Consider the following 22,350-nt stretch of genomic DNA (forward strand, 5'->3'; position numbering starts at 1 on the left):
ACGTATTTTATTAAAATAATTGTGATTTACATTTTTTTAGTGTTTTCTAAGCATATAAATTTCTCCATCATACCATTGGAGTCCTTTTTGGATTTTTTACATTTTGAATACTTTAGTAGTTTCGTTAAGTTCTGATAAAATACTCGTTTCAGTAATGTCTTCGGTTTCGTTTATTAACATGCTAGAAAAATGGTAATTTCTAAATTCCTTAGTTTCAGATTTCGTAATATACTTCAACAAACTATAGCTAGAAGGGAATGTTCACGAGTTAAGAAATAAAATTTGTTTATTTAAAACTATATTTCCGTATAATGTGTAAAAAAAATTAAATTTCGGTTAATCGGTTAACCGACACAAATTAATCGGTTTATTTGTAATTTGAAAATCGTCCATTTTAAATTATTCGAACAGTTAACCGACCAAAATTAATCCTATGACCCAAACCTTTATAAAATGTAAGCGTTATTTTCTTTGTATCAAACTGTTTTAATTTTTAAAACATTTTATTATTGTAAAGAGTTGCCACAGTGACATTTAATATCTAACAATAAGTCCATCAATTTTAATCTTAATTTAAAAATTTTGGCTTTTTTTATCGAATTTTTGGTAAATGTATCAGCTAACGAAAATATCAATCATTACCATTAACATTAAAAAATATACGAGCATACAACTAAAATAAACTTAACATTAATTATGCCACTACACATCCACTCTACATACATATAAGATATTCCGGCATGGAGAAGTACATCCATTTTGCGATAATAATCCTCGATACTACATTTAATAGACTTATCCCAGCAAAAACTTGTAATGATAACTCAATAACTTACTTATCTATGACAACTACATACCGTCCGCATTACTTTGAAGTAGTCGCGTAATGACTTATTTATTATCAGTTATATAACTGTACACTTATCATTTACATATTCTGTTTTTACTGGTAACGGCTTCTGTGAAACCTATACTACCAATGAGTTATTTGAGTCATTACTTGCAACTTGTGATACTTTTAAGAAATTTCATATTTATAAGCGTTTGTGGTAAGTACTTGCTTCCAATGTAATCACCGTGTTAATATGTTGTGATCAAATTTTGCATTTTAACTCATTACTTGGTAATTATTGTTTTAGCTGGGTATATATTTAATACTAACGAATGTTTCCTTAAAATGTTGATTTTTCATCAAAGAATTTAAAAGCGCCATACTTCTCCAGCACCAATACACATTGCTTGTGACGATCTTTTACTAAATAAGCGATTATAATTATCACAGATGACAAAATTATAAGACATCTGCTTTTTTAAAATACATACATTAAATTAAATTTACAAAATGACTAATCGAATCTAATTATCTGACCAATGTGGCCAATTTTCAAAACTTTTATACAAAGCATCTGCTATAGTTGCAACTGAAGTTGGGTCCAATTTGTTTGCCCCTACAATTTTGTAATTCGAAGAGAGCTTCTTCTTACGAACTCCATCCTCTAGTAATAGTTTGGTAACATTTAGTTGTTTGTAGGATGGTGACTGCTTCTTGAACGATCCAATGTAGGCTAAACTTATACTGTCATCATTGAAACCTTTTATAACCGAACCTCTATTATCCCAGCCACGGCCTTCATAAACGTTTCCATCGCCACCAATGAGGAAATTATAAATTATGTCATCCTGTTGTTGTGACTCGATGTTGAACGTTTGTGTTATTCGCACCGTATACATACAAGACGCCTAAATAATTAAAAAAAATAAAACGTTAACAATTAACAATGTCAATAAAAAGAAAACAAATATACAGATACTGACCTGAGTGTCACATTCTGACGTTCTTGTTGGTATCACTATTACACGATCAATGGGTTGATCAAGAGGGACCCATTTGTTAATGGGAGGTTGGGCTAGCCACGAAACTCGAGGTACTATACGCAACACATATCCACCACCGACATTGTCTAGGGCTGGAAAATATATATTTTTATATAGTAAGTACTAATAATTAAAAGATTGTTCTTACAATTACATATATATATTAGGCTGGGTCGATTTGTATGGACGATCAGGAAGTAAAAAATCGTATAGCAGAAACGCAATCTACGGATGCCGAAATCCGCAAGATAGGATTGATTTTAGACCTATGGTTTCTTGGGGAAAATTTCTTAAATTTTCCGTAGAATGCGTTTCTGCTATACGATTTTTCATGAAAAAAATCGACCCACCCTAATGTATATGTATATGAAAATAGAGATAACAGTCATTACTAAATTTAGCATATTAAATGATTAAATAGTTTTACTTTTATACAAATATAGAACCGATATTGTTGTGTTGCTTTATTAAATTATAAAAATAGACTGTTTTTTAATTTTCAATGATGTTAGCTTTTATTCTTAGAAACTTCAAGCTTTGCCTCAATTAAATTTCAATTTTCTAGTTTTAGATACTCTCCTCGATTACTATAGAGTAATACCGGTATTACTTATTAAATAAATGATGCACAGTGGTATAGAAAAAAGAAAGGAAAATAAATATTGTACTTCTAAACGCTTAAGCTATGTATAGACGGTTGTCAGATCTTACAATGTTATCAGATCTGGCAATGTGCTGAAGATTCTTAGCAAAAGGTGAGTTCAGACGATTGTAAGAAAACCTTACAATTTTATTGCCAAACAATTGTCAGATAATAAATTTATCTGCCAACAAAAATTGTCAGTTCACACGGTTGTCAGATTGTTGTATGGAAAAATGAACAAGAACCGCTGTTAGACATTGTTTTTAAATACATATATATGTATGTATGTTTATAAAAATATATTTAAAGGATTATTCTTCGAAATATGTATTAAGTCATTTTTTTAAATGTTTATTAACTCGAGATCTCCTCAGGGTTCCACGGCTTTTAATTAAGGAAAATCATTAGAAATTTAAATAAGAAAAGGATTTTTAGGAAAACATATTGAAACTAGGATACATAATCATAACTATGAGACCAATATTGTAAAAATTGGATAAGCGGTTAAAAATGTGTATATATAGAATTGAAAATTCTCGATTTAAAATTTGAACTTTGCACCTAGAAATTTTATATGACCATAAGGACCCTGTGTACCAAGTTTTAACAAATTTTGAACGGGTAAGATCCGATGCCTTGTTAAAAATATTTATTTCCTCTGCATCCTAATTTTTAATCGATATTACATATATGATGTTTTAATTTTTTTTAACAGAATTTGACTGTTCATTGAATTTGACTGTTATATTCAAAGTCTTAAGATTTATGAATTCACAGGTCGCAAATATGGACATATTAAATTTTGTCCGACTAGATTTGAATTTCGAAATACTGTGAGAGTGAAAATGGAGCAAGCTTTAAAACACAAGCAACAATTGAGCAAGCATGGGTTCAAATCTCATGAGAATTACTTTGAAATACAGATTTATTAAGGAAATCCCCGCATTAAGTTTCTAATAAAAAACTGATAGCCAATGTATTTAAGTTCGTTTGAGATCATTATAAAATATGTACATACATAGATACATACATACATACATATACAAAAAAACACAAAAATAATGAAGAAAATAAAGACAGGGTAAGTTCGACATTTTAACACCCTACCCTTAAAAAATTTATAAACCACCAGCCAAATGCGAAAATGTACGTTCTTACTTGAAGTTTCCCCATAAATAAAAAATTTATCTAAAAATGCAATTTTAGTATTTCCTATTACTTATATATTATTATCTATAGACGGTTGTCAGATCTGACAATAAGAAGACAATGAAAAATTGTTAGTCCCCTTTTACAACGCAGAAATTGAAAGTCAGACAGACGAAGTGTTTTGGCGATGGTTTGATGAGGTAGAGTGTGTAGTACACAGGTTTAGGTTAGTTCAAAAGAGAATGAGAAAAATGTCTGCCTTTTAATTCCTGCATTGTAAAAGGAAACTTAGCAAAAGGTAAATTGTCAGTTCAGACGATTTTTATTTATTTGATTTTTATGATTTGTAAAATTGGTAAGAATCGGTCCATTATTACTCCTAGTCCCCATGCAAATCTTTCCCGAAATATGGAGCAATGGCAAAAATTCAGCAAAACTAATTTTTATGTAAAAATAAATTACAAGACCATATGGAGTAGTGGAGTAGTGCTTAAAATGCTAGGCTTTAAAACACAAGCAACAACTGAGCAAGCATGGGCTCAAATCTAATGAGAATTACTGTGAAATGCAGATTTATCACGGAAATCCCCGCTTTAAGCTACTAATAAAAACTGATAGCCAGCCAATGTATTTAAGTTCGTTGAGATATACAAAAATGCACAAAAACGATTAAAAAAAATAAAGTCGAGTAAGTTCGACCTTTGAACACCCTACACTTAAAAAATTATAAACCTAAGTTAAATTGAAGAGGACAAATACTGGGAGTTTCCCTATAAATTAAAAAATTATCTAAAAAGGCCATTTTTGTACATCCTATTACATGATATTTCGAAACTTTCTGGAGTTTTGCAAATATTTGTTGATTGATTACTCACGTGCAGAATAAATAAATATTCATATTTACATGTGCTTGTATGAGTGATGTATAATACTCGTACTTTAATATTTTATTTATTGTTATAAAAAATAGAAATTACATTTTCACTTATAATTATTACAAATATTACAAAAGAAATCATTTGAGGGAATCACAATCCAAATAATCACATCACTTTTATTAAATATTTAGCATACTTTAAGGATTATATTTATACTTATGCATTTTCTAATGCCGTAATTGAGTTTAGTAATAAAATAAACATAGAATTTAATGAGAAATTGTACTTTGAATAACCATATACATACATATGTATATAAATACAATACAATAGATTTCATCGATTTATAGATAATTGTCCAATTTACAAATTTAGCTTGAAAGATATTTTGGTCCTGACACACTATGAGGCAGGAGGCTGTAAATTGGGCAAATATTTCCGACTTTTTTTTTAAACAACCAGTTTGCACTTAAATTAACGCATTCCTAATTAATTAAGATATAATTTTGTATAAGTAAATAGACATTAAAAAAGAGATTTAACAATTTAAACATCTACTTGTTGCCACTTAGCCTGTCTCTTAGGTCTCATCCTCACGCTTTACTTTGACTGACCAGTGTTTCCATTTCTTGATTTTATTATACAACATATTGCCAGGACTCTCAGTTGCTCCGAGTTGTCGTGCCCCGTAGACATTATAGTCAGGTGCCAATTTATTAAGGCGCAATCCCTCGTCCAATAGCAAGAGACAGGCATTCAGTTGTGCTTCAGTAGGATCTATGTTCATGTATGTACCGATAAATGTTATGCCTACACCATCGTAATTGTAGCCTTTTGTATGGGCGCCAACAGTATCCCAACCGCGACCCACATACACCCGACCGTCACTACTTATAAGAAAATTGTAACCGATATCGTCCCATCCCAATGAGTTCATATGAAATTCTTGTATTACTCGCACACGTTCCGAACATATTTTCTGCAAATATATAAAATTTATTGTAGATTCGTTTTTATTTTGGATAATTTGTACCGATCTGGATGATCGAACTACTTACTATGGTCTCGCATGGCTCGGAAGCTGTGTGTGAAATGATGGCACGGTGCAATGGTAGCTTTTGTTTTTCCAAAGTAGCCTTCGGAAGATGAGCGCGCCAAACATCCCGGTCTATTAGACATAATGTACCATTGCCACTGCAGTTATCATCGTCGCTGACATGATGGCCGTTTGTATCTAAAATACATTGTGGTTAGTTCGCAGAGCAGATACATATTTGGCATGTTTTTAGTCAACTAAGTTTCTAAGAATTTATTTACACTTTCCGCGAAATATGCTTAAATGCAACAAAGGCTGTTTCGGTTATTGACTAATTAAATGTGAACCAAGTTTTTTTCAATTGAATTTTGAAAAAAGTGCACGAAATCGTTCATTTGAACTATTGAGTTCACATGTTAGTGGCAGTTCACAACAATTACAAAAACACTAGGAATTTTTATTTGGTGAACTTTGGTACACTAAACCAACTCACTGTTGGTTGTTTTAGTAACTAATCAGCATATGCTTCTTTTTTTGATTCGATTTGAAAAGTTTTACTGTATACACAGAGAAAATAGGGGTGTTACTCCCTAATTCGATTCGAAAGGGAAATCTTTTCGAATTACAATGTATTTAGCACATATTTTCGAACATTTTCGTATTCGGATTGAGTTACTCAGTAAATGCCCAGATTCGTAGTAGCAACCGAATTTGTTATCAATCGAATGATTCTGCCTTAGTGACTGAATTTTACAGTTGTGGCTACAAAATTTTAGAATTGGAACACAAGTTTGATTGCTTCAACCGAAATTCTTCTTTATACACTGATTTCTGTTGCTAGAGCCGAAAAATTCTATGTGGCAACAAATTCGGTTGTTATTATGAATCAGTTTTCTCTGTGTAGTAAATGCAAATTTTCTATAGAAAACATCCGCAATTTTATTTTGTATTTAGCAATTATTTGAATTTTAAAATTAAAATTTCATATTTTTGACCTACTTAATAGAGAATACCACTTTTTTTAAATATTTGAGGGATTCAAACGGTCTGCTATTATGTCGTATTGTCATAATGTCATAAAATATTTTTTTAGTTTAACAAAATTATTGTTGTGCTGCAAACAAAAAATTGGTTATTATATGACAAACTAACAAAAAGTCTTATTAGTTCACAACTTTTTTGTTTGAAACCCAACAAAAATTTGTTTAAACTAAAAATATATTTTATGACATTATGACAATACAACCTAATAGGAGACCGTTTGAATCCCCCAATTATATTTTTTGGTTTAACAACCAATTTTGAAGTTAATTTTGTTTGTAATTTTGAATTGTTTAAAGGTCACTACTGTGACAAATATTATATACATTTAAAATTAAAAATGTTTAAAAAAAGGTTTAGAAATTACTACCTTTTTAATTTTCTTTCGTAATTTTCTCCAATGTGCATTACAATTTTATGTTATTTTGAGGAATGTATGTAGTTAAATTAAACTCTAAATTTCGCAGCCTTTGATTCATTTATACTTATTTCAATGGTTATATTTTTATGTACATATGCATAAACTTAACTAAAGTGCATCAATTTGAACTTATTAAGTTTAGTATTTAACGTGCCTTTTTTTAAAATCCGATTACAAATTATCACATTAACATTTAAACATTATTTTAACATTTGTATACTCCAGAACATTTACACAAAAATACATCAAGCTCAATACAACACAACAAAGTTTTTATGGCAACGTCTTCGAAAGAATTATTATAAAACCATTTGCAGAAAAGACAAATTCATTACGGAAAGCGAGATTACAAGCAAATTTTTATCATAACTATTCCTAAAAAGTAAATGAACGTATTACTAAACGGTATTACTACTAAACGGCTGATAACACAGGTCAACAGCAAAAAAAGGCTTCACTAACCACTATATAGATTTGATGCATCATGGCTACCTAATTTTTTTCTAAAATTGTGAATTTTTTTAGATGTTTCTCCACTAGGAACAAAATAACATATCGATCATAATAATCGGTGGATTATTTTCGAATTTATTCACAATTAAGTGAATTCGCTTATTTTCAGAAAATTGTGTGTGCGTACATGCGTGTACTTTGAGTGTAAATTTTACATGTGATTTGTTTTTATGTAATGTAATATGTAATATTTACACTCAAAGTACATGCTTGTACGAACATACAATTTTCTGAAAATAAGCGAATTCACTTAATTGTCAAGAAATTCGAAAATAATAAATCGATTTTTATGATCGATATCTCATTTGGTTCCTATTGCATGTGGCTTTGCGATAATGCAATAAATCTAAACAATTTCTGAAGTTTTCGATTTTTCATGATTTTTTTAAAACAAAAAAATTTGATATTTTCACATAAAAATATATTTTTTGCTTCAATTTGTTATAAATCCGAAACTACTGAGTCGATTAAAACGGATTAAAGGTTATGTAAATTTAAAATTTTCTAAGTTTATTTTAATAATATCGGACTAACCCTTTTTGAGTTATCATAAATTTTGTGGAGAAACCTCTAAAAAATTCACAATTTTTAAAAAAAAAAATTTAAAAAAAACTTCTCCATAGAATTTAAAATTTGGATCATATTTGTACTACTGGAAACACAATACATCAAAATTGTGTAGTTGTTTAAAAAGCCTCTAAATTTTTTTCGATTTTGTTGCCCTGTGTAATTGTACTTGATGATCCTGAAATCACTTCCTTGTCTGTTAGACTCTGGTTCTCGGCGTGAAAATATAGAAAATTATGGAGGTTACACCTAAAAAAGTTCGTGACACACATTTTTGGGAAAAAAATTATTTTATTTTTCATCTTGGTCTCCTTTGAGATCTATGCATATTGTCCAAATTTTCTCCAATTTTTGTATCCCTTCCAAGAAGGTAAGATTTGTCGGGGTCATCAAAATTGGTATTTGTTTGTGTGATGATTTCATCGTTGTAGTCAAATCTCCGTGACATTTCTTCAGGTTTGAAAACATGAAATAGTTGCTCGGGTCCAAATCCGGAGCAAAAGGCGGAAGAGGGAGCATTTCGTATCCTAATTCTTGGATTTTTGCCATGTGTGTACTATTTTGTGCACCCGATTGTGAGCAAACGCGGCAACCATCTTGCGGAAAGGTGATCATTCAAAATGGAAACACCTGTGACATGTGAGATGCCTATTGCCGATTGGCAAATGCCATATCGTGATTTTTTTTTAAATTTGTTCAACTGGGCGTCCATTTTCTTCCGTGCTTGTACGGCTACAACGAAATTCAGTAAACCACTTTTTTTTACCATTAAAATTTATGACACAGAGTTACCATATATAGTGTTTATCAAGCTTAGCCTTTATATGAGAAATGATTTTATTCCGCAAAAAATAATGCTTAGTGAGCACACGAAATTCACTTTTTATTCCTCAAGATACGAGGTAGACTGCTATAAATGGAGTCAACTGTCAGATTCCTATTGACAGGTACAGTGTTGCCCATTCACTTAAAAGCCGGGAAATTAAAAATGTCGCGGACTTATTGACCCAGCCTCATAGCATAACTCGAGAACGATTTATCCGTTTTAGTTAAAAAATTCTAATTACCTACAAGTTATACTAACACTATTTTGTTTACAACACAAATCCTCTAATTTAAAAAAATAAAATACTAAATTATATCGATAGCGTAGTGTGCAAACAGTAGACACAAATAACATTTTATTATGTGTTTTAAATATTTTTGAGATCTGTTGATGCAGTATGATTTATAATGATAAATCATCACTGTTTAGAAGAAGTGCAATAGTTAGAAAGAATTAAATCATAATTCGATTTTCACAATCAACGGAATATTTGTCTCTTAATCATTTCATTAAAGAATACGTTTCAAATTAATTCCAAGGCGTTTCGTATTAATTCCTTATTGAATCATTCAAATTTTCTTTAATTCAAATCCATTACAAACTAGCTAAATAAAATTAATTTAATGATTCAATTTTTCAAATTCAAATTCATAAAGTTTTAAGTTAATTCATTTTGTAAATGATTAAAAGCGATACAAAACTGAATGGAAAAAAATATATTAATTCAAATTGTATTAGATATGAATTAAAAAAAATTTAATTAATTTGAAGTTCAGCTTTTGAATAGCATAATTACACTCAATTCCATTTGACTGAGATAATAAATGGACTGAGCACTTTTGTATACCACAGTATAACAACGAGAAGAAACGATATAATTGCAAAAGTTTTGTTAAGCAAACAGTGTATTTTTCCTTATTCCAACGTTTAATATTAAAATCTTACAATAATTTTCATAAAAAGTGGACTTAGCACGTTTGCCCATTCAGCTAACGATATGTAAAATTTCAGTTAAAAAAACGTTTTTAGTAACCACATCAACAGCAACAATATAAATCACTGAATACTGTCTCTAAATTCGAAATATCGATTTTCAATAAAAGTTCGGTATTGCCGACCATAGCTTTAGCTTTAAAACTACTGCATAGAAAGCGAAAAAAGAACTTTATATATTCTTTGAATGTATAACCCGATAATTATAAAATATAGTTAGATCTGGTTCTCATAGTACAAATGTATAAGAAATTAATTGAAATTTCTTAAATACAATTGGAAAATTATGAAATTCGAGTACTTAGGAAAAATTGCGTATTCGGATTCACAAGACGTAGTACCAATTACTAAACAGAAACCCTTGTATGTTTGTATTTTTTAACGATCCAATCAAGCAAAACGGACACTTTTTTCAAACACATTTTAAATTTTTTTTTTCTTTTCACCAATTCATTTGCAACAATTAACAATAACAATAACAACAACAACAATAACAAAAGCTAATTTAAGTAGATATCAAAATAATAACTAAAAGTAATATTAATTTTGTATGTACAATTCAATATGAATTCATAAATCGTTAAGTTAAAAATATTAAACAAATGGATTAATTCAGGTTTTTTCTTTCCAGTTGTCAAGATTCTGCACCCCGCAGAACGTTTCGAAATAAACAACAGAAACTTAATTATTGAAAAGCTAAATGTGGATGAAAATGATTGGGAGAAAAGAGAATACAAAAATTTGTTTGTTTCTTTATCTTTCTGTAAATTTTGTTTGTTTATCTATCGGTCCGTCCGTCCGTCTGTCTGTCTGTTCGAGAGGGTAGCGTTATTTTACATGCACATTTATAGAGAGAATGAATACCTATTGTTGAATTGATTGGAATACTATTTCTCGATTCTTCGCTATTTCCGAGTACAAGCTTACTTTTGCTATCGCTCAGCGCCTTGCTCCCCAATATTGTGGCCACAATCAGCAACGTCATAAGAGCCAAAACACTGGGAATTATCAGTTTTTTGCGTTTCGAAATGTATCCGTAGAGTTTACCCGATTTCTCCCCTGATGAGTTTATATCTTTGGCTGAAAATAAACAAACAAATAATAAGATAATAAATTCATTGATTTCTCTTTTATTGCGTAGCAAAGCAGTGTTAATGATATTAAACAGATTGTTTGTAATCATTATTAACGAACGATTGGCCAATTAATTGCCCACAAATATAATTGCCTCATCTTGATAATACAAATATATGGGCAATTCCATGAACAAATAAAAACCCTTGAAACTTTTTTCAGATGGAGTTGAAGGAGTTGAATACGAAAAATATTTACAGCCTGGCCCACGTGAATCGAGCATCGCGATTTCGAAAGAAAAATGATTCGAACAAATTTGTATGAAAACTATTCGAAAGAATTTAAAAAACAGTGTTTTTCATATAAATTTTTTCGATCTATTTTTTCTTCGACATCGTGGGCCAGGCTGTTAGAGTTAAGAGGAACAATAAAAGTTTAAACTGATTGTCTTCAATTATACCCTACATCACAACAGTTTGTGTCGTCCAACAACTAAATCAGAAATAAAAAATCACAAAAATTAACTAACTTTTTACGGCAGAAGACATCTTTTTAAAAAATTTAAATTTTTATGTTTTTTTTTTATAAAATACACAGTGCAACACGAAAAAATATAACCATATACACCACTACATGATAAAAGACCAAAAAAAGATCCGTGTCTCCCAGTTTTTCCGAAAGACATGCACTTTTTTTTATGGGCCCCCACATATTTGGGGCCTCGGTGTCATATTAGCAAAAAAGTGATCATTTTCTCAGGATCATATCTTGCAAACAGTTCGGAATTTTGATTTACACTCTGAGGCAAAGTTGTAGCCTTTGTCGTAAGAACAAAAATTGTGAACAAATAAAATCAAAAACCTTCATCTTCAAGATCAAAATCGCAAAAAAAACTTTAAAAATTTCGATTTTTTTTTCCTTTTCAGGTCCATAGATAGCAAACCGTTCAAAATTCAAGGAAACAATCAACTACAAAAATGTACCAAGATCTCATTAAACAACTTTCTAGAACATATAAACTTCCTAGGAATGATTCTTAACACCGTTTAGATAGGTCAATATAAGTTAGTAAGAAATAACTAAAGGAATTATGTGTTTTCGACCATAAACTATTAAATTATTTAAACTAAAGCATACTTTTAGGCAGCTTTAAAATAATTTATGACAAGGGCTACAACTTTGCCTCAGAAAGTAGATGAAAATTCCGAACTGTTTGCAGGATATGTGCCTGAGAAAATTCACTTTTTTGCAAAAATGACACCGAGCCCCCAAATTTTTGGGTGCCTATAAAAAAAGTGCATGACAAGGGCACATATCCTGCAAACAGTTCGGAATTTTCATCTACTTTCTGAGGCAAAGTTGTAGCCCTGGGAGACACGGGTCTTTTTTTTGTCTTTTATCACGTAGTGGTGTCCGTATATGGTTATATTCCCATGACGTAAAAAATTACACACATCAAATTATGCATTTAAGAAATTTATTGCAAATTTCCCAGCAAAGTGTTTATAAAAATAAGCAAGTGATTTGAATTCGATAGCCACTCAGCTGAACGTTTTAAAATCACAAACACCTTTGTTGAGGTTTCAAACCACTTTTGTAAGCTGTGATTTGCAGAACATGCCTGATATACACATACGGAAATCATGTCACTTAATTTTATGGTGATCGGTATATAATTAGTCATATATAAGGCCCGCTTCGAAAATCACCTTAACGTGCATAAATCTTTTAAAAATGTTGGTATCCATATAAAATTCAACAGAAATACGTTTCATATAGAAATAAATCACACGACCTAATTTGGAAATGGAGATCGGTCCATAATTAGTCATAGCTCCCATATAAGGCCAACTTCCGAAAATCATTAACGAAAATAATTTGCTCATTTACTCAGTGTAGGGTAATGACCGACCATACTTTCTTACTTATTTTTTATTGTTTTTTTCGTTTTAGAAATTCACAATAAGTATTAACAACTCAACCGAAATTATTCAATAAATAAAATTGTTATTGCCACTGCAATATCCCACAAAAAATATTTATCAATAAGATTCTCTGGCTAGGTCTAAGGTATTCCCATTCTTCTAAGGCTTCTGTGACCCTCAAAGAATAGAAATTCCCTTGCGAGGGATTTAAATGATCTACAATAGTATTTTTTTCTTGCTGTTCAAAGTAGAGTATTTGATCTCCTCACGTATTGTAGGAACATTGAGATCTTGACCGTCTTCTTTGTATCTTTTCGATGTTAGAAGAAAAGGCTGTTTCCCATAGCTGGATGGCATACGACCACATTAGTTTCATAACCGAGACTTTTTTAGTTCAAATCTAGGGCGGAACGAAAACTAAGGAGCCAGTGTATTTTGATAATCTTCAGTTTATATGTGTTATATTTGATTCAATATGGTGAACTAACTATGAACTAAAATGAAAAATTTTATCATAATATGATAATTTATGATACTAATAATGATCATAATATTTTTGGTCTACAATCATAAATCTTTGCTTCATAATATGTTGCTTTTAGATTATGTTATTCCAACCATGTTTTTTCTCTGCGTGTGCGTTGTTTGAAATATAATTTTCGAAGCTGTGTAACAACTTTTAAACACGTACTATGAGTAATAATTATGCTTATTATCCTCTATGTTAAAACCCCCGAGTTCTTTGGCCTTCAATATCTCAAATAGTGGAAATGTAATATTATGAGAATTTAACCACAGTTTGTTTGAGTGTACAATTTTAGAATGTATGATTTTATATACGTAGATATTTATTTTCTTTTTTCATACACAAGAAATATAAAAAAATCTGTTCGAAAATGTATATACATTAGGGTGGATCGATTTTTTTCTAAAAAATTTTCTCCAAGAAACCATAGGTCTAAAATCAAATTCTATCTTGCGCATTTCGTCTTTTATCCAATGATATTTCAGTATTAATTTTTTTAATAGTTTTTTTTTATTGGATAAAAGACGAAATGGGCAAGATAGGATTTGTTTTTAGACCTATGGTTTCTTGAATTTACGGTAGATTGCGTTTCTGCTATACGACTTTTTACTTTTTGATCGTCCATACAAATCGACCCGGCCTAACATACATACTTTTATTCCGACTAAAATAAATCTTAAAAATTGCATAATTAAATTCGAATTTTATTATTGTCATTATTTTTTCTAATATCCTTAGATGTTTTAATTTAAGCATGTTAATTTTCTGGTTTTAAATAAATATTTTCCTGCTTTTTTTCACAATAGTTTTGGTTGTGATAACCGAATTTATAGCTAATCCCATAATTCAGTCTAAATGGCCACATTTTTCTATTTTGGCTGAATAATTTTAGTTGGGGTGACAAACATTTGGTTTTAACAATTTTATTAAGAAGAAAACTTGTAAAGAAATTCAAGAAATTTCCGAATTTCGCAAACAAAATTTCTGTGTATGTATTTGTTAAAAAAAACAATTTTCCCGATTACGAACCCTAGTACTCACTTATGAAGCAATCATTTATTAAACACTATTTACCTTTTAGATCAATGAAGCCATTTTTAAAATTTCTTTCACTTTCTAAACCTTTTAAGCGACTTTGTATATCGACTAAAAGGTTTTCCTGCATTTCAAATTGTTTTAGAACCTTTCTCGTAATATTATCATTGCGTTCATTTGTCCAGGTGTAAACCGATCCCGATACTAAACAATAATCACACATCCACTTGATATTAGTCGAAGATTTCAAACAGTTTATTTCATTTTCATTTAGTTCTGTACACATCAGATGAAACTGTCCTGAACATGGTCCACTACATTCCACACTCTTAAGTCGCTCATGCGTTTCAAATATGTTTTTACACTTTCCACAACTTTTCATGATGCGTGTAATTAATTGTTTTTTGCTATTATGGTTTGGACAATCCGATAAAATGATTTTAAAAAATTTTATTTATTTCCTTTTATGTCTAGTTGCGAACGCGTCTGAAATGTATAAATTTTTCGAATATACTGGCACCGATTCATTAATATTGCTGAGCGATAATTTTTAACGCAATTTTGTTTTCATTATTGTTATACTTTGGGTTAATACAATTCATTAAATCGCATAATTAAATAAATTATTTGCACAAATTAAATAAACCATAAAAAAATCCCCTTAAAATTTAGAAAACAATTTGTAGTGAAGAGCTATTAATATAAGAAATGATTTTTGGTAGCCATGTTTGAAAGTGTGTGTAATCAATTTCCATTAATTTATGTTAATCCATACAATAGAATGTTTAATTAAACGGGATTTATATTTTTTGCTAAAGTGTGATTTTATCGTTACCTTTGCAGCTCTATTATTTAAGCAAGTAAATATATAAATCAAGGTTGTCTACCATTTCAAACCGGTGAAACGATAACTCTAGTTTGGATTATATCTTTAACGGTGACTTAGCGCTAACGGTATTTTGGCTTCATCCTGAATTAAATTATGAATCAAATTTACAAAAATTAAAAATAAGTCTACAAAGTTGGTATTCTAATTATACTTTAAATTCCGTAGATTTCAATAAACTCAATTATTAAAATCATAAATTTGTATTTTTATAATTTCAAATTAATTATAGAATATCGGCAACGTTATTTTTAGGTAACGGTATTTACGATTATATTGGTAACGTTATTTTAGCGGTGACTGTAATTGCAGTTTTTCGGTAACGGTAGTTGAGCTAAAGGATATTTTATTGGTAACGGTAGCCAAACTTGATAAAAATATTAGGCTTAATTTAAAAAAAAAATTGTTTTGATTTTGTGAAATCATGCCCTTTTAGAGTTAGTGTTCACAATGGTATAATTATTTTGCTAAAATTCCAACTAATTGTTAAATCCATTTTCAAAATCAAATTAAATTTTAACTCTTACCCATTCCGTTAATGAATTCACTATGAATTAATTCATAGGCTTAATTCATTTGTGCTTCAAAAGTATTGAATTCATTCCATGTAATAACCTATCAAAAATCTCAAACTATCTGCTCAACATAAGCCCCGAACGGATCTAGATTTACAAATATGTGTTTGAAGAGAGTGGCAATTGTATATATCCCCTAGATTAAATCGAAACTAAAAGATTGCTTAAAAATTTATTAGAATATCGGAAAATTTAATCATCAAATAAATGTCAACAAATTTGAAAGCAATTCAGTAAAACACTTGCCATGCCCTGCGAAATTCAATTGCGGGTTGGACAAATTGTATTGAAAAGGGGAATCTATTTTTGGTAATCATTTGAAAAATGAATTAACCGAACATATCAATTGAAATAATTTAGTTGCCATATGGGCAATTCCACGAGAATGACTACCACGACCGAAAACCCAAAACCCTTGAAACTTTTTTTCAAGATGATTTGAATAGGAGAAAACATTAAAATATTACTATGTGTAAGTATTTAGAGCTTATTACAACACTATATTGGCATAAATAATAGTTTAAACTGACTATATTTAATTTTTTAATTTAATTGGCATGTTTTAGGCTAAAACTGCGGTTAAAACTAAGTTCCGAATTAGCATATAATATGAAATGAATTTGACTCTTATTGTTTATTTGCTATTATAAAATTGTTTATTGAAACCGAATGTATGTATATTTTCACATTAATATTTTTAATTTTGGTATACATACATATACATATTTACAGAATATATATTGTTTTATTATAAGAGAAAAATCTGTCACGTACGATATTAAATTGTATTTATTATAAAATCATCCAAAGATTGTTTTTATTTAAATATAACGGATTGTAAAGGAAAAATCTTTCGTTTAGTGTAAGAAATTAATAGAAAACATAACGCCTCTCAATGTTTCGAAAGAACTTTTTATTATTTTCAAATATAGTACCCTCTGAATGCAACATAAAGAACAAATTATTTTTCAGATACTCTTATATGTATTTGCAAAATCTATTCCACTCTATAGGCGTACAAATATCACGTACGATGATATGGAATTGCCCATATGTTACAACTTATTTAGAACAGGTGTATTCCAACATTTTGAGATTCGAGAGATCGATAGCGCTTTGTTGATTTAAACTATGACTCAATTGACTCAATATTTAACCAAATGCCAAGATAGCAAGAACAAATAATTAATTTTATTTTTAATGTTTTTTTGGAAAATAGCCATGCGCAAATTGCACTCAAAAATATATGTGTTCTGAAATTTTCCTAAAAATATCGTTCTGATCTCTTCAGAGATATTTTTTAAATCCACACAACCCATTGAAGCCTAAGTCCCCCAAGGTTGTACCCTGCGACATTTTATTTTATAATTGATATCTACTTTTGATATGCCCACAAATACATTAACATTATATATTTCTAATTGATAGATGGTTAATGTTATCAATAGCCGGTTAGATCGAATTTACAATTACCTCAAAAAACGCCTCACAGTGGTATAGAAAAAAATAAAGGGAAATAAATATGTAACTACTAAACGGTAAGTCCGATTTGAATGAAATTTTACAAGCACAAAGAGGGAGTGTTGTCGAGTTTTAGTTTTGAACTTGGACCTTATGGGTCCACCAGGGGGGAGATATTCGCATTTGAAAATTAAATTTTCAACATTTTTACCCACCCTACTCCAGTTTTTTGATAACAGCGGATCCAAATATTTCCCGATTTCCTATTGTTTACGCCAAAAACAACACTTAGCGATTTTCCTCAGTTCCCTGCAATTCCTATTTTTCCTTAACATATATAAATGCAGAATGCTATGTGTTGCAGTATACTTCCAATTGTCATAAGTTCTAAATTAAACGTCAATAGTCATAAATACTTCTTTTTGAGAGAGATACAAATCAAACTTTGAACTGTTCACTTCGCTAATCCTATTGTTCCATATTGGTAAGAATCCATATTCCAAATAATTGAATAAATAATTAGAAAAAATCCTAATTATTTTGTTTTATTTCTTTCTTTCCTTTTTTCATATTTATTTGTCCAATTATTCTGAGTACAAAATCTAAACGATTTTGTTTCGGCTCAGAGAGTTTGAACGACTTCCAATTCATCCAGCCCTTTCCCCCTTCACCCAGCTTCTCAGCTCAACATTTGGTCCTTCGAACCGGATTTATATTGGAAGATTTTCATCTTATTCTCTGAGATTTCACTCAGTTGTTGTGGAGTTCCTACCAACAAATAGTTTTCCATCTACTCTTCGTCAACAATAACACAGGTTAGTTTGTTTTCGTTATATTGTTTTTATTTATTACAAAGTGCATAAAAAGAGTGTTTGTGAAGTGACGAATATAGTTATCCAAAATATAAATAAATCAAAAAGCCGACGGCAATTGAATTTCTTACACAAGAAATAATATTTACATGTAAACATCGACATTGTTTTACACTACATAAATACGCTGAGAGAGATTAACGAAAGTTTTTACTTTATTTGTAGTACGGAACAAATATACCGACAATTGTTTCTTTTCTAGTGACCCTTCGTAGGGTATTTCTTTCGGTTTTGTCGTGTATATTTGCTCCATTTCATTTCTTTTGGCTCCAATATATTTATTTGATAAATATTCCATTTCAACTCCGAGTAATCTCTTACAGCTCAATTCTCTTTTAAATTGTTCGTGGTTCAATTGCATTTCAATTCCTGTATGCTTGTATGCTTTTTGGTTAATTTATTTCTTCCCATCGAAAAATATTCCACACACTTCAGTTTTTCCTTAATAATTTCTCTTAACAATTTGTTTTGTTTCTTTCCAAACAATATTAATTCTCCTTATTAATATTGTATAGTTATTAATCCTATAATTTACATACGTTTGTCCGTTTGTATATCACACTAACAAGCATTGCACTTGTTTATGCGTGGTTACAATTATTCCCATAAGTACACTTGTTTGTGCGTATGTACATCAACAGAACTCAGTTTCTTTCTATTTTCCTTTTCTCTTTATTCTTACAATACGCAACTGATCTTCATTAACCCTTGTATGACCAGTGGGTGCATACAATTTTTTAAATTATTTTCAAAATTTTTTAATGATTTTATTTATGTTTGAAATTAATTATTTAAATTAATTGATATAATTCTCTAAAATATTTACGGTTGTTGTTAAATTAATTAATTGAATACATTTGTATAAATAATTATTAGTTCCGTAAATAATTTATTCCACTAATTTTTGTATACAACAAATAAATTTAAATTTATTTGTCGTTCCTTGTTCCATATTCCAAATAATTGAATAAATAATTAGAAAAAATCCTAATTATTTTGTTTTATTTCTTTCTTTCCTTTTTTCATATTTATTTGTCCAATTATTCTGAGTACAAAATCTAAACGATTTTGTTTCGGCTCAGAGAGTTTGAACGACTTCCAATTCATCCAGCCCTTTCCCCCTTCACCCAGCTTCTCAGCTCAACATTTGTGGTCCTTCGAGCCGGATTTATTTATTTGTTTTTATTTGTTTTTATTGTTTTTATTTGAATTTATTTGTCGTTCCTTGTTCCATGATCCTATAAATAATCAATATTCCTGCATATACATAGATAATATCAATTTAAATTTATTTAATTAATTTTTCTGAACTCCAAAGGGTTAATTGAATTACAATTGTAAACAAATTCTAGTTGCATTGCATTGTTGTTGTTTTCCAAAAAAGATGTGATCAGTTGATTTTAACAATCCAGTTCTGTAAAACAATTAATTCTTCAAACTAATATTTTGCTAAAATATTTATTTTTCAATTTTGCATTAAACAAATAATTGATTTCATTAGATTTTTAGAATAATTCTGAATATTAAATCCTATTTTGTCCTAATTCCAAACTTCAATTTGTTTTCTGCTGGTTGTATTTTTGCGAACTTTTATTCCGATTTTCACATTGATTGCCAATATGTCTCTCAATCTTTTCAATTGTCTGGCCGATAGTATTCTTGAATTTGAGGTTGATTATAATGATAATCGATATCATATAAATTCCATTTATGCGATAGAGTTCCACAAATCCGAACTGATGTCCACATGGAGTCGCATAAAATCAGTATATGATACATTTTCATTCGACAATGCCATTGAAGAGAAGACATTTAAAGAAAAATACAGAAATACATATATTACTTATTGTAGTATTATTACAAAGTTGTCCGAATTGTCTGATACCATTCGGGTCCAGTCTCCAGTCGAATGTGATACAATTTCTACGGCTTTTCTACCAGCTTCCATCAGACAGACCTCCGTTTCCGAAATTCGTGCAACTGCTTTCCAACCTTCAGAATCAAATTCTAAAAAGTTCAATAATTCGTCCAAATGTCAATGGTGTCCGAACGACAATCATCCAATACGCAAATGTCCAATGTTTTTGCAAATGACTTATTCTGAGCGCATCAATGAGATAAAACGTCTAAGTTTGTGCCTCAATTGTTTCTCAAAAACCCATTCAGTCCGAAAATGTTATAGCCAAAATAGTTGCTCCCATTGTAACAAAAGGCATAACACGCTACTCCATAAAGATTCCGACACATCCATACAACAATCTGTCCCCAGTTCTAGTTCCAATTCAAATATTGATATTGATTCAGCTCCTTTTCAATCCCATTCAAACAATATACAGTCCACTTGTAGTTCCAAAGCTGAGATGGTTCAATTTTGTTCCTCCGTAAATTCGAAAGATGTTTTACTGGCGACAGCAAGAGTAGAAATAGAATCTTTAATTTCTAAAAGGCTATATTTGAAGACTGCTCAAAGTAATTTAAATATCCGAAATATACTTTCTCATCCCATTAAGAATGTTAATCCCGAAGAATCTCCAAATAGATTGTCAAAATGTCTAGAAAATAAAAGTTTTAAATATTCCGGATTTCCTAACCATTTACAAAAGTCTAGTTGTGAAATATATTGATTCTATTCATGTGTTCAAAACGTGTCCGCAGGACATTTTAGCCATATATTCCCAACTACGCGCTACTGGCACTGAGTCATTTCTAACTCCTAATGATTTAAGTGCTCATGATATCTTTCATGCTAATCCGATTCTACAAAATGTCTTAAATCTATTAATTCTAAATGGTCGTTTCTCCAAGTATGCAGATGTCCAAAAAATGGATAGACAAATCCTAGTCTATCCGAAGCATACTAATATCCAAATAATCCAATTCCATAATAGTTCATACGTAATTGTCCAAAATTACGAATCAGCAGTGACGATCGGCTTTAATTCCTCGCCTTACCTAGCTATTCGGACTTCACTCCAAGGGGCTACTTATCCAAAAGTAAGTCATATTCTCCGTAGTTATATGTATGGCGATGCTCTCTCTATCCAAGAAGCGAAAGAATCCAAAAACGATTACATTCCTGCTGGACTTTCGATTAGAAAATGGTCGAAATATACCAAACAAATTCTTTCGGGCATTCAACCTAAACATCCGCTAGATAAAAACTTCCTAAGATGTGATGACAACAGGACCGCAAAGCCGCGATGTATTTTATGGAAGGAGGTTTTATCAAAGATCGTGTTTCTACCAGAAAGCCAGAAACAGATGATTTGGGACGAGTATTTATCATCGAAATCCTTACAGAAATGGCATAATTTTCAATCCAGTAACTACATTCCAGATGAAATCCGAAGTCCAAACTTGCTATATATTTTTCCAAACGCTGAAATCCAACTCCAAGGGTTTTGCTATGCTTCAGAAAAAGCATATGCAGTCGCGTTATACATCCGAATAGGTAATGGTATTAAGATGTCCAGTCACTTAATGTCATCCAAGACGAAAACTACTCCGTCAAAATATTTTACTATTCCTTATGTAAAAATCCATTTTGCATATTCTCCAAAACTAAATATTTCTGATTTGAATTTCTATTTTTTCCGATTCCTTTCTCCTATCCATTTAATATTGCGTTTTCATTTTCTATTTAACGAAACTCGTAATATTTACCGAAAATCACGACACAAAGCACTCTGATTTAGTTTTTCCATTCCAACGCACTTTAGTAGTATCAATAAGCAAAATGAAAACAAACTAACTTGAATTTATCCTTGATTTTATATTTAATTTAGAATACTGAATTCTATAATATTGTACTATTTATTTTATCATTTGAAATGTAATCCTAATTTCCAAATTTCTTGAATTACTAATATTAATTTCTAAGTAAGTTTTCCTCATAGCAAAAACAAGTATTTACGACTATATATTCCATTTTCTTCCTACCTGTATACTGCAAGGCGGGCGGAATGTTTACGCCAAAAACAACACTTAGCGATTTTCCTCAGTTCCCTGCAATTCCTATTTTTCCTTAACATATATAAATGCAGAATGCTATGTG

General features: G+C 30.2%; 1 protein-coding gene across 4 annotated transcripts in view; it reads right to left on the reverse strand.

Annotated features, from left to right (window-relative positions):
* Nucleotides 1–462: 462 nt before the first annotated feature.
* Nucleotides 463–22,350, reverse strand: part of LOC135956060 (peptidoglycan-recognition protein LC-like) — a 45,855-nt gene continuing 23,967 nt past the window's right edge. The window contains exons 3-5 of one of the 4 annotated variants that reach the window (XM_065506543.1): nt 10,870–11,022; nt 1,816–1,967; nt 463–1,740 (exon numbers count right to left, since the gene is read on the reverse strand). In XM_065506543.1, coding sequence (XP_065362615.1) covers nt 1,357–1,740; nt 1,816–1,967; nt 10,870–11,022 — 689 coding nt within the window. In that variant the 3' untranslated portion in view covers nt 463–1,356. Of the gene's footprint in view, nt 1,741–1,815; nt 1,968–4,566; nt 5,525–5,603; nt 5,780–10,806; nt 11,023–22,350 lie in introns of those variants that run through there. The other 3 variants (XM_065506540.1, XM_065506542.1, XM_065506539.1) reach the window with 3 other exon arrangements.

This window comes from Calliphora vicina, chromosome 3, assembly GCF_958450345.1.
Source record: "Calliphora vicina chromosome 3, idCalVici1.1, whole genome shotgun sequence".
In the NCBI taxonomy this organism is placed as follows: Eukaryota; Metazoa; Arthropoda; class Insecta; order Diptera; family Calliphoridae; genus Calliphora; species Calliphora vicina.